This window comes from Rhamphochromis longiceps, linkage group LG2 (assembly GCF_057381845.1).
Source record: "Rhamphochromis longiceps isolate RC_006_pf linkage group LG2, R_longiceps_female_GT1.1, whole genome shotgun sequence".
Taxonomy (NCBI): Eukaryota; Metazoa; Chordata; class Actinopteri; order Cichliformes; family Cichlidae; genus Rhamphochromis; species Rhamphochromis longiceps.
This window is the reverse complement of record NC_140558.1, coordinates 31,478,351-31,492,453: the sequence shown is the minus strand read 5'-3', so window position 1 is coordinate 31,492,453 and position 14,103 is coordinate 31,478,351. Positions and strand designations below refer to the sequence as shown.

The 14,103-nt window shown below is 43.5% G+C and overlaps 1 protein-coding gene across 2 annotated transcripts; it reads left to right on the top strand.

The window, feature by feature from the left end:
* The first annotated feature begins 826 nt into the window (after positions 1 to 826).
* Positions 827 to 13,694, top strand: kctd16a (potassium channel tetramerization domain containing 16a). Of its 2 annotated transcripts, XR_014907580.1 has the most exons (3): positions 827 to 1,122; positions 1,720 to 1,885; positions 12,581 to 12,677. XR_014907580.1 is itself a non-coding variant. In XM_085382127.1 (2 exons), the coding sequence occupies exons 1-2, from the start codon at positions 2,370 to 2,372 to the stop codon at positions 13,030 to 13,032; spliced, it is 1,275 nt and encodes a 424-aa protein (XP_085238253.1). In that variant the 5' UTR covers positions 2,367 to 2,369; the 3' UTR covers positions 13,033 to 13,694. The 2 variants fall into 2 exon arrangements, 1 of the variants encoding a protein (XP_085238253.1); XM_085382127.1 differs by lacking the exons at positions 827 to 1,122; positions 1,720 to 1,885 and adding an exon at positions 2,367 to 3,192 and having other exon boundaries at positions 12,581 to 13,694.
* The last annotated feature ends 409 nt before the right edge of the window (positions 13,695 to 14,103 follow it).

The following is a 14,103-nucleotide window of genomic DNA, read 5'->3' as shown; positions in this document are numbered from 1 at the left end:
AGCAAGATTTATGGGATATTTCACACACAGCGCAAACAGGCAAGTACGTTTCAACTTGGTATCACAGAGTCGGGTGATTGTGAACCCTTGAATGGCCCTCTCTCCCCATTTAAATAATTTCTCCTACACACATCTTATATTATGCACAATATATACAACAGGAGCTTGTGACCTACATAGAAATGCACATGCAGATGATGACATGCGCTGTCAATCCTTCACCTCTGCTTTGCACCTCACATTATCCAAACTCGATTTTCCACCCCAAGAAAACTTGGCTTCAGCGCAGTGTACTCTGATGACTCTACGGCAAATTCACTGAGCAGGCCTTAAGCACTATCACACGTCCCCAAAACCTCAGCCCCCCTCTGCTGCTATATAATCCAGAATAAAATGACTCAGTAATGAGGGTTCCAACTCTATAAACCGCAGGGAGAGCGCACTAAACGGAGACTTCGTTATGATATACATGTTCAATTACCATTATAACACGTGCAGAAAAAAGTAAAAGTGTTCATTAATGCATTTCTTAATTTTTTTTTTTTTAATTAGTTCCTTTGGTAAAGAGATCAGTTTCACCGTGATGTCTGACCCTGGTGCTCAAAGGTTCAGTCAGAGTGCCGCTCAGATTCTAATTATTGCTCACTCAGCTCGAGTTTTCAAGCGTAACACCGAACAGGGGTGTAGTTAAGAGTGTAGATCACGCGCAGCTGTCACACACGACGAGCTTTCAAGTGACACAGCGACACCTTACCCCACCTCACCCATCTCACTGTCACGGCGAGTGAGGTGAGCCGTGTGGAGGTAATGAAGGAGGATCCAAACGCAGGCAGTCGTGAAGGTGTGAAGGTGGTTTATTGAGCATGAAAGTAAATACAAACGGCAAAGGGAGCTATGACTAACTAGACTGGGAACAAACTAACTACAGAACACGAACCTGAACATGAGCAGAAACACTTGGCGGTTGACAGCAGGGAAACACACAGATGACGCAGGGTGGAATACACAGACGGACCAGCAACTACAATGACGGCAGACATGACTTAAATACACAGAGAATCACAGGGGAATTACACACAGGTGGTGGACACAGCTGGGAATAATCAACAAGACGAGACAAAGGTAAAACTGAACACACTCACATGAGACGCAGACCATCACAATAAAACAGGAACAAGCAACCATCACACTAAGACACAAACTCGACATAGAGAGACAGACAGAAAATGGCACATGGAGCTAGACAAATACTAAGCAGACACAACTGAAGAACAAATCCTAAACACCACAGAAACATGAAACTCAAATAATAAACATCATCATAATCAACACTACAAGAGAACAAGAAAACAATCCCTGATGCAAACTAAAACCAAAACATAATAAAACTCAAACTACTGGGTCCGACGGACCCAGAACCGTGACACTCACGGGATAAGCACGTCAGCTAAAAGTGTTAAATGTAAAAGGGGATTAATCTGTGATCTTAAAATTGCGTCACACCTCATCGCCAGCTGCACGTCGCCCGTGGCCGTATCAGAATTTCATGAAAAATTGCACAGATCCCCCCCCCCCCCCCCCCCCCTCTCTCTCTCTCTCTCTCTCTCTCCAATCATCCCGCTTTGCGTCCATCAGCTGAAAATGTCATTTTCCTTTAAGATGATGTAAGACATTACTACACGGGACGATTTTTTCCCATTCTCTCTCTCTCTTGCACAGCTTGGAGCAACGTTATCTTGAGCCTGCCGTCGGTCCAAACATTTCCGCACTCAGCAGTTTGGAGAGATGGATGCGCGCAGGAATCCCATCCTCCTCATCTGTGCGAGAAACCTCCTCGCGCATTTCAGTATCTCAGGAGCCGGGAGCGTGGCAGCAGAGCGATGAGGTGCATGCACATTTGTTTTTTTTTAATTCTTTATTTGAGTTTATCTGGCTGAACTGAGGGACAAACGCAAACCAGTGACGCTCTCCACTGAAACTTGAGCGGAGATGTATTCACTTTTTTGTGCTGTGAAATTTCTGAGTGAAGTGAGTATATTACATTTATCTGGAATCAAACTAGCAAATCAACGGGGTGGATGCGTGTAATTCGACGCTGGTTAGGATAATCGATTCCATTCAAAAGAAAAAAGAAAAGGATGCATCGTGGTGGGTAGGCACGTTTACGCACGGGGTTAAAGGATGTACTGTAGACACACCTTGGGATTGTTCTGTCATGAGATACTGGATGCGAGTGCTGCAGCTTGCATCGAGACTGTGTGTTAGCTCTGAGCGCATCGGCACCGTATGCAGCTACACCCTACACCCTGAACTTCTGGGACGTTTGCGCTCCGTGATCGAGACTCGGATTTCTTACAGGATCGGACAAAATGGCACTGAGCGAAAACTGCAAAACGCAACCCACAAAGGAGCAAGGCTCGGTGCAAAACCCTCCATCGGATGTGATTGAGCTAAACGTGGGTGGGCAGGTGTATTACACTCGTTATGGTACACTGGCAAGTTTTCCAAATTCTCTACTTGGGAAGCTGTTCTCTAACAAGAAGGGGTCCTCGAATGACTTGTCCCGGGACCTCAGAGGACGCTATTTTATAGACAGAGATGGGTTTCTGTTTCGGTATATCCTGGATTACCTTAGAGACAAGCAAGTCGTCCTCCCTGATCACTTTCCTGAAAGAGGAAGGTTGAAAAGGGAGGCGGAATACTTTCAGCTGCCAGATTTAGTCAAACTTTTGTCATCCGAGGACTCAAAACTATTCGCAGACGACTTGTACTACAGCGATTTGGATGATGCGTCGCAGGGCAGCGACCAGAGGTATTATCCCTCTTACTCCTTTGACAGGAGGTACGGCTACATCACGGTCGCCCTCAAAGGCGTTTGCGCAGCGGGAGGCAGAGAAAATCAAAGTGATGCCAAGGCCAGAAAGTTACCGAGAATCTTCATTAGTAGCAGAATTGGCTTGGCGAAAGAAGTGTTTGGAGACGCCCTGAATGAGAACAGGGACACGGACAGACCTCCGGACCGATACACCTGCAGATTTTACCTCAAGTTCAGACACCTGGAGAGGGCGTTTGACATGCTGTCAGAGAGCGGCTTTCATATTGTGGCCTGCAATTCGTCCCTGACCACGTCCCCGATCGCTCATTACCCGGATGACAGGGTCTGGTCCAATTACGCACAGTACATCTTCTACCGTGAGTGAAGATTTATTCCCACTCTGTTCTCTTAGAAGTGCTAACAAGCTGAGCTGGAGGCTTTCTGACCTTCAGGAGTAATCATAAGGCAACCATCACCAAAGTAAAACACAAACAACCCCAAATACGAATTAAAAATAAAGAAAACAAACGATTAAACAGGAACTAATGCCCTCCCCTCTCGCCCCCTCTAATAAATCCACATCCACATGTAATGCCTATCAGGAAGGGTTTTTTTCACATGAAAAGACCATCCTGCTAGTTTGCCACACGACAGTCAGTGTGATTTGAAGATTTACAAGGGTTGCTCACACCGCCAGGAGGCACGGTCGGATTGCAGCATTATCCTTTTAAATATTTGCATCCCTTACAGTGACTGACTTAAAACATGTGTTCTGGGTCCGAGATAAGAGGCAAACCTGCCTACGGCCCTCGGAGGAGTTGAGTCACAATGCTGCTACACTTAAAGTACACATGCGTCATGCGTAAACATGTCTTATTGCTCACATTTTTGCCAGCCGCTGGGCGATGAATAATATAGCACCAGCGGGCGGGGGGGAAATCACATGGATGCTGCTACTGCCGCTTGTCTTGAATCAGCTTGTCTTTTCTTTTCTTTTTTTATTTGGAGACAAAGTTTGTTCATCAGCAAATAACCTAATTAGCTGCAAATATGGCTTGTCCCGTTGCGGAGGGAGGAGTTGGAGCATATGGCCAATTAAAAAGCACTTTGTTCATTATTCTGAACGGCTCCCCTTAGAAGAGCTGAATTAAATCCAGTTGGTGGGTCAGAGTTGGAGGTGCAAGGTGGACTGAGGAAGACATGACATATGGTTTGGTAATGATTTACCAATAGCTTTGTTAATACGAGGTAATTATCACAGAGGGCTCTGCCTTGACCTAAGAAAACATCCAACCAGGCAGCTAGCAGGGTTTTCCTGAGTCATTCAACATTCTGGAGCACAACAACATATGGTGTAGGTGTTCACCCCATTCCCCATTAAGAAACACTGTTCTGGGTCATGGGACAGCAGGAGGTGGAGAGAAGGTGGGAAGAGACAGAGGAGAAAATAAGAGCGAAGAGCAAAAACGGGAAAAGAGAGGCACAATGTAAGAAGCCAAGCTGAAGTGAAGGGAAGAAAGGGGAGGCTGGCAGATGGAGGAGAGAGCTGCCGAGCGGGAGGGATGAGGGAGTAAAAGTTGCATGAGACCTGGCCATGGGGAGAAAGAACTGAGGCAGAAAGAAGAGAGAGGCAGTGGGAGCAAAAATAGATTAAAGTAAGGATCAGACAGGGAAGTTCATTGAGGCCGTGGGAGCGGGGAAGGGGGGAAAAAAACGAAAAAAACGGGGTGGTAAAACATGGAAGCACAGGGAGAGACAGGCTGGGTTTTCATTAGAAGACAGTGGATGAGGGGATAGCACAGGGATAGATAGATAGATAGATAGATAGATAGATAGATAGATAGATAGATAGATAGATAGATAGATAGATAGATAGATAGATAGATAGATAGATAGATAGATAGATAGATAGATAGATAGATAGATAGATAGATAGATAGATAGATAGATAGATGATAGGGTGATGTATAGGCACATCAAAGGTAGACAGGCGGGACAGGCCTTTCTTCACAGCAGCACAGCGGCCTGCATCCACTCTCAAAACTAATACTGTAACCTGATTCTAAATGTGGGACGCTGGCTGGCCTAGGGCAGGTAGTCCTAAGCTAAGAATGCATGTAGACAAGTGCACCTTCGGGGATGGCAGAAAACAGATGTGCTTTGTTGTTGTTTGTTGTTTTCAGCTGAACATTTTACTGCTCTCTTTTTATATACTCTCTCCTCCTTCTAACAGAGACTCACATAGTGGGGAAAATGGTCAGAGGGAGGATGGGTTTGTTGAGTCTCTAAGAAGAGCAATCCAGCGCGGTAAGAAAAAAAAGAAAATGGAAGAAAAAAAAAACGGAGGACTTCCTTCCAGCCTGTCAGTTTCTTAGCATCATCCGTGTTGCTCTTCTTGTTAAATGCGTCAGTTGTTTTCTGGCTCCACTGTCTGGCAGCATTAGTGTGGACTCCACATATTCATAATCTTTTCTGTTAACAGTCAGGGGACTTTTTCCTCTCATCATGTTAAGACACTCTTATCTCAGTTATTGTCATCCTCACCTGCGCTGTAGAATATGCTGCCAGCTTCTCCTCAAACTAAAACAAATGATATTTTCATCTAAAAGGGCAATCTCCTCAGGAGGCTGCAGCCATGATGAATGATTCACATTTAGCCAAGCATGACTTGGACACCTTTTGAATAAACAACTGAAACTGCTAATGAACACACAGAGCGAACAGGACTGGGATCAGTACTTTGCTTTTAGAGGCTCATCCGGTCAACCGGGATCTTGCTTTGCAAGTTAGTCGTAATAGCAAGACAGTAAGGTGATTGAAGTCATACATAAAAAGTCATCATGAGATGAAAAATATCAATTATTTAAAATCCCAAGTCAAAACTGTGCAATTTAAAAGCTAAAAATGATTAAATCATAAGTAAAATATTTGATAAAAGTCAAAATTATAGCTTACTTAATCAAAATGAGAAGAGAAAAAACAGAAAAAATGGGAAAGATCATAAATTTTTGAGTGAGGAATTTAAATGTGGACGTCGTCATATTCTGACATTTTCAATTACACCCTGTGCAGAGAAATTTGACTCAGTACATCAAAATATTAACCTACTTTGAGCATTTTAATTATATCATTACACACTTTTCACCCCCCCTCCCTTTGACTTGCAGAAATGGCCTTATATAAGCGATTCTGTCAAGTGACATCCCAGGCAGAGACGTAGGTTGTTTAGCATGATAGACATGTTTGCTGTTTTCCACTGGTAGTGACAACATTATCGTTGTAGTGATTAAAAACTCTAACCTCCCAGCTGGCAATTGGGACCGGTCCCCTCACTGCTAATTATCTCCGGGGAAAGAGGGGAGTGCTGCTGCTAATTAAAAAGCAATCTGTGATCCCAAAATATTTCCTCAACTGCCGTCATCCACCGAGGAAGAAAAAAAACAAACTCCCTATTTAAAGAGACACTCTAGGCACCATTACACCATAGGAGAACTTTCAGGCAATTCATAAATGAAAACTAGCTGTCATCTTGGACTAAATATCATCCTAGCCTGCTCATCGGCGAAACCAGAGACATGCTCATCTTTCCCACTTTGAAAGAGCGGTGCAGAGAGCCTTGTCAAAATGGGAGATTTGTACAGTAAAGATGGAGGATGATTGTACTTCCTCTAGTCTGTTAATATAACTGTGCAGTCTTCATTTAAGCTGTGAAAGAGATGATGTTTGCCCATAATGGCTCCTGAACAATGGCCACAAATCGGCAGGGAGAGACAGTGAAAGTAATCAATTGCTTGGGCGTAATGGAGGCAGAGATTGGACCGTCCCTGAGCTCCCACGGAGCCTGGTTGGAGTCTGGATGGATTGGCAGTGCCTACAAGAGATGGATGGTGTTCCCATGAATAACTCGTACACGTCTTAAAGAGCACCTGGGCGGAAAAATGGTTGGAAGCAAGGCGAGGTTTGTGTGCATGTGCCATTTTTTTCCATCTCCCAAAAGGTAACCGAACTTTGTGCGTGACATCAGCTCACGCAGGCAATCTGCTCCACCCTGGGAGTAAAGTATGAGTTTATTAAACATCTCAAAGGGAAAATCGAGTCTTTGAAATCAATCGCTCTTTGAAAGATTATGTTGTGGCCTGTTTTGCGGCCCTGCCGCATGGTTTCTAAATGTTTGACCTTCTACAAGCTTTTACGATTTCTACCCAGTTTTAACCTAATTTTCCTACAACACAAAGAGCTAGAACCCAACATGAAAGCTGGAATTGTTCATGTTTAAGACTGTCTGTGCATACTGATTGTCCTCTGGTTTAAGTATACTGTAACACAAGTGTGTGACAAACTAATAAAGATTGTCATTGATGATGGATTTTAATCAGTCTTAAGCAAGTTGTACACTGAAATGAAAAGACTGGTCAAGCTTCAGATTTTAAACTTTGTTGCTACTTACCATGTTTTACTTCAGACAAACTGAAAAAAAAAATTTGAGTACATATTTAGGTCTTCACATCACTTTTTTACCGAACATATATGCAAATAATCACATTTTTAATAACTGCCGGGAGGTTTCGTGGTGATATCTACATGTATTAGTTAGAAAAATTGCCATAAAGTGTGTGAAATTCTACAGTGCATAACTTTAAATGCTGTTTACTTGGAAAAAAGTTCATTCTCATACTCTGAGCCAGAAAGAAACCGTTCCAGTTTTATTCCCATCTTTATTCCGAAGGTCATTACACATGGGCTGTATTCATACATCATTCATAGCCTGATTTATAGAACATTTTGTTCCAAAAAAGATGGTGAAAATCAATTTTTTTTTCTAGCTGTTTAGAATTTCTTTTCTGTTTTATTGAGTAATAAAACCCCAAATTCCCTCTGTATAGACCCTACAGTCTATATCAGCAAACTGAAACACAACTTTTTTAGCTGACTTCATCCAATAAAATATATTGTTGTTCTGAAACATTTTGTGCACACTGCCTGGGATTCAGACATAATCGTTAACCGTTAATCAGCTAAGCAGGTTTTATGATTGTATCTAACCCTTTTCTCATATTTCCCCTAAGACTCTCCCCCCTTAATGGAATTGTGCAGGCAGCACTTACACAGAAGTTATTATTTTGGTCTCTGCTTCTGCTATTTCTGCTCTTTGAATCTGCTGGAGAGCAGGTATAACAGCTCTTTCTGTCTGACATTTAACACCTTTACGATCCCTCCAGAGATACTTAATGGCTGCTCGGGTGTGAAAGTCTTCACATTATGGACAGGACTGAGTGTTTTCTGAAGAAAAGGGGATCCCCTGTGTTGGTATGCAGAAGGAGACCGTTGTATATTAGTCACTGGCATGTTATAGGTTTTTTGAAGGTGTGTGGCATTCTGCAGTCACCAACCAGTTCATTGGGTTGAACTTTTGCCTTTAGAACATTTTTCGTGCCATAGACAGATCTGGTGACTGTGGAAGTCATTTGAGTACAGTGAACCCTTTGTCAAGTTCAAGGAAGCAGTTTGAGATTATTTGAGTTCTGTGACATGAAAATCCTGCTGCAAGCAGCCATCATGGATGAGTACACTGTAGTCATAAAGTGATGGACATGGTCAGCAACAATACTTTCGGCTGTCTTTTTTTAAAGACATTTTAAAGACTTTATTTAATCTTGTTACAGCAGCACAAGGGTCAGGAAGAAAAAGTGAATTAGAAACATATTATAAAAAAATAAGATGAAATAGGTATAATAGTGTACAAAAATACGTACAAATATGCACAAATTGTTACTATATCGAGTAAGACCCTGTATACTCAATGCTCATGTGGAACTAAGGGACCGAAAGAGTACCAAAAAGTCCCATTGTTCCATTTTGACGAGCCCGTTTGAACTGTAGCCTCAGCTTCCTGTTCTTAGCTGATGACACTTGCACTTGCTGTGGTCTTCTGCTGCTATAACCAATCTGCTGCCATGCCATGTAGACGGTGTCTACATGTCTAAATACACCTAGCTGCTGACATGTGATTGACTAATTTGATATTGGAGGTAACAAACAGTTGAATGGGTGTACCTAATAAAGTGGCCAGTGAATGTAGTTGATAAAGTATGCACAGTCTCGTACTCAAACTCATTGTTCAGTGTACTTTCTTAGATTTCCCTCTTTGACTAAAACCAACCTGACAGGGAGAGGGACCACAAACCCCTACCCCCCAAGTTCTCCTGAGGCATCATTTAAGGGATGAATAGAGCACTGCAAACTACTCGGGACACGTCCTCCCTTCATCTCGCTTCATTAGTGCTTGTGCAGAAGAGGGGTGTGGCTCTGGGTCAGAGGACAGGCCTACAGGGAGAGGCTGATATAGACATTTCAATCTGCCTGCTATGCTTGTTCATCTCCCTGTCAGGGAGACACTCAGCGGACAGCCACCCTCTGACTCGGGAGGGGAGAGCACCCGCTTGTCATTAACAATCAGCCAGTCATGCTGTCACTGTCCTCATGGAAGGGAGATAATTTCAGCCAGAGCAATGAAAAACAACAAGCCATGCTTTGTGTCCTTGAATTAGGTCACGTAGTCCTTTTTTGGGACGGGTTACCCCAACTTCCCAGCTCTTTCTCATCACTGCTGCCAATAATGGTTGTTTCAGTACATTAGGGTGGCTGCATGGAGGTAATTAATATTGACAAATTCAAATGTATGCAAATATTACAGACTTTATTATACACGGCAGGAGGTTTGACACAAACTGCTGAAGTGATACTTCTGCGGCAAATAAGACTATCTTGGTGAAATGGATTACCCTCTCCGTGTAAGGACAATCGCTGCCTTTGCAAGACAATTCTTTATTTTTCTGCTCCAAGGACATGCTGACCTAAATTGTGAGCTAACAAGCATGTAAACTACTTCCTAAGGCAGGAAGATATATATATATATATATATATATATATATATATATATATATATATAGATAGATAGATAGATAGATAGATAGATTTGTGTAACTGGATATAGAGGTTGAAAAATATAAGATGAGAAAGTTGTATGAGCTTACTCTCTGAATAGCTGCATGATGCATGAATATACACATTCATCCTCCAACACCAAGTTAATAAACGGGCCAATTTTCTACATTTTTTCTTTTTTTTGTTTTGCTTCACGCCCAAAGTCTTGGCCTGAAAATATTATTTCATAAGAGAAAACACAGCAACTGGAGCTTCATACTCTCAGGTCTCACAGGCTTCTCTTGTGTTTGCACAAATAACAGACAGTAATGAAAGTGAACAGAAGCAGACGTGTTTATTTCAGAATTTTTAAAGTATCTTTGTGCCTGACTCCAACAGCTTTGATGTGAAATGCTCTTTGTGTGTGTGTGTTCCAAACTTTCATCCGTGTAGATTGAGGGCACAGTTCACACCATATTCACATTTAAAAAGCAGATCTGGGTCACTCACATCTGAACGGGACATAAATTGCATTCTGGCCTTGTGGATTTGTACTATAACAATGTTCTTGTTGCCTTTTTTTTTTTAAATTATTTTGCCTCTCAACTTTCACCACACGATTGTGCAGAGTCTCTTTCAGATTGCATGACTGGAGCACAGCGCTGCTCTGCCTTTAAAGCTGCCATCATCAGACACCCCTGATGACTCAGTTTAGGAGCACAGTTAAAACCAATCTCTCCTCCTCCCCCCAGTGTCTGGCAAGAATTCCTCTGACATTTTGCATTTGAGTTTGTCAGATCGCTGTGCCTTCAGTCATGTCCTACTTTTCTGCCATTTAAAACCTTTAAACACCTATAAGCGAATGCACAGTTCGCCAGAACCGTGTAAACCTGGCCTCTGCAGGCACGGGGACAAGCGTTCCCGCTCTCCTCAGAGGTGGAGAGGATACCCGGTGTGACAGGCCTGCTCGCGCCCCGTGCTCTGTGCAGAGCTCGACTCCCTCTCTCTGTGTTATTTATGAGAAGTGCAGGCACAGCCCAAGTCTGAGGACCAGCCCTAGTCAGTTAATGTGGTTGGAATATGAGCTTTTAGACGGGGTGTATAGATCTGAGAAAAAAAGACAAAAAACACATTACAATCAATGGCTTCCCTGAAAAGATACCAGAGTGTATCACACCCACCTAGTTGTTTAAATGCACCTGTGTTTCCTGAAAGTCTCTTAGTTGTTTACTGACTAGGCTCTGACGGCAGAAATAAGAACCTCACAACTTCTCCCCAAACGCTCAGATTTGTCTTTGTGTTACTGGCTGCGTGGCAAGAGCCCATTTCCGTATCCATGCTCCAGCAACATGAATTGTTATGGAAAACAAAAATAAAAAGGCAAAAACAGGTGCTTCTCAACCTCATCGGCGGCTTTGATACAATCCATTCCCCTGCATGGGCTCAGAAATTTCATGCTGCTATTATTGGGTGTTGGCTAGTTTCCTAAACGGGTTTCCCCCTCTGGACTACAGCATCCATCCATTTCGAAACAATGCTCAGCCTCCTCCTCTTCATCCTCCTTGCTAAAGAGCCTGCATCCATTTGCCTGGTGCTGTTTGTCTGCCGGATTCAGTGGGATTCATTATGTGGAAAGGGGAGGGGTAGGATTGGCATGCTGATTGGCCTCTTTACTCATGGATTAGCCATTAAAAAGCTGTTAGTGACTCTCTCACTATCAGCGCAATGCAATCATCGTGCTACAGATAAGGTCATTATTACTGTCTGCGCAGAGAGGTTAAAATCCCCCTTGAACTATGCTCAGTTTAAATTGGCGCGTGCACTGGAGGGAGTAATGGACAAATTATTGCTCCCTCTGAGATATCACTGCTATGTGGTCTGTATGATAACACTGGGGGGAGAGCCATTAATATGTTTCTGTGTCCGCGAGTTTATTCCTCATATGCTGGTGTTTACGCATTTCAACCTAAATGAGACATACTGTGGCTATTTTTGGAAATGAAAGACAGCTACAGTGTTTGCTGCCTTTACTTGAACACTTCACAAGCCAGCGGGCAGTACTGTACAGTCCATAATTAGCCGTGTAGGAGGATGTGAGATGAGACGAGAAGAAGGTACGGGCAGAAAAACAAAAGACTACAAAAAAATCTTTAGTTTGTACCTGTTTGCTGCTCGCTGCAGAGCGTGAGTCACTGTTCCCAAAATTCATGATAAGAGATTGCAGCACATCAGAGGTCTACATACATCCACCCATCCTGCAACATGCACTGACCTGACTCTAACACCAGCTGAGATAAATTGTGCTTTGTTTGCCTACATTTTCCTGGCCCGGTGGCTCCCCCAGAGGTGTAAAACATAATCCCAGACTTATTTGACTGAGTGATCCGAAAACACAAAAATCATGCGCCACCTCCTTGGCAGCCAGGGTTACAGCTCCAATAAGAAGCTGCAACAGCAGAGCAGATTGCTTTGGCTCCGAGACAAGCTTCGCCTTGGGAAAAGGTCTTTAAGGGAGTCGCACTGAGCTGCACTGAGCTCCGAGGTTCTCCTTATCAGGGGATGCAATATGCACAGCCCACCAGCTCTTTGAAATTCAGCAATTAAATGTCAAAGCCAATACCTCGCATGTTCTTACAGCTGTGGCCTTTTTTGAATAATTGAAAGATACTCGTGTGGACACCGAAACTGCTGTGCAGGCATTTGTCAGCATTTGCTTGTTCACTCCAACTGTTTCGGTCGATTACTGTGGGGATTTGTCTCCGTAAAGACTGTTTGCGGTGGTTTTCTGCAAACTGCATGTGGTCGGACCCCACTGACAAACCTTTTTGCATTGTCTTGTAGGCGGACCTTCTCGGTGGTCGTCCTCTCACTGTGACTGCTGCTGCAAGAGCCACAAAAGCGAGCGCGAGGGAGAGAGCGGCACATCCTACAACGACCTCTCCACGTCCTGCTCCGAGACCCAGTCAGAGGCCAGTTCCCCTCAAGGAACCGTGATCTGCGGGCCCGTGAGCCGGCACTCCAACATTCAGACGCTGGACCGGCCGGTGCCTAAAGGGCCGGTTCACATGCTGCAGCAGGCGGAGATGCGCCGCAAGACTGACATGCTCCGTGTGAGAACCTTTGGAGTGCGGGAGCGAGAGGCTGCGAAAAGGAAAGCGAACAAGGAGAAGATGACTCCCGAGCAGGAGCTGGAGAAATGTATCCAAGACTTCCAGCGCATTAGGATTCCCGATCACTTTCCGGAAAGGAAGTACATGTGGCAATCAGAGCTTCTGAGGAAGTACCATCTCTAAATATATGAGTGGAGGAGAGGCAAGAGAGAGTGAGAGATGGTGCCGTAGTATCATTTAACCATCAGTGGAGAGCATTAAACTGCATAGGCAATACACTGCACCCTCTAAGACACATACTGTACTAGAAAAAAAACAAAACAAAACTGTGGCCACTTTCCTGCCAGGATGACTAGCCAAGCACACACAGTATGAGGCAGTGTGAGTCATTTATTTGTGAGGTATGCACAGTGTTGTGTACGATATGCACATGTGTAAATCAGGTTTCTCCTGCTGGGGCTGACATCACACACACACACACCCTGTTCTCGCTTCGCGGAGCTGAGAGGCAGGAAACACTACCACTGACAACAAAGCAACCTCAGGGGCAACATCATTTCAGTTCATCAACTCACCACATACTGTATGTGCAATAGCCCACAATAGCTATTTTCTAAATGGATGTACCCAGATGGTGCTGTGAGTTAGCAACGGATTATCACTATACGTCACCGACGCAACATATACTTATAGTACGCTTTGAAAGCAGCACTGCATGTCATTTCACTCTTATCATAATTATGCAATATCAAGCAAAGTTTAAATTCACCGTTTCGTGTGACAGGTAAAAGTGGCGTGTCAGGACCGAGGCCGACTTCACCGAAGAAAGCACTGCCTAGATCTGTTTTGCCATTGTGAAACTTTTTGTCCATTGACGTCATTATGTGTTGGATAGCTGATGTTGTGTAGGTAGAGTGTATAATGCCAATGGATACTGATCTAATCTTTGATTGTATGTGTGCATAAAAAAAGTAAATAAATGAGTAAGAATTCTGTTCCTTCATAATGAGCCTTCTTCAAAACTTTTACAACTTTTAACAAATGATGACCTACTTCAGTACTTACACTTGCTATTTTGTTTCTAAGAGTGCTTTAAGAGATTGATATAGCTTCTGGGTCTGAGAAGCCAACGCAGCAGTACCTTTAACCTGCATTCCTTCTAATGGCCAGCAGCTCATTTTGTAACTCATGGTGGTTATTATAGTCAGAAAGAAGGATTATCCAGGGTGTGTGTGTGTGTGTACTTAGTTTTAC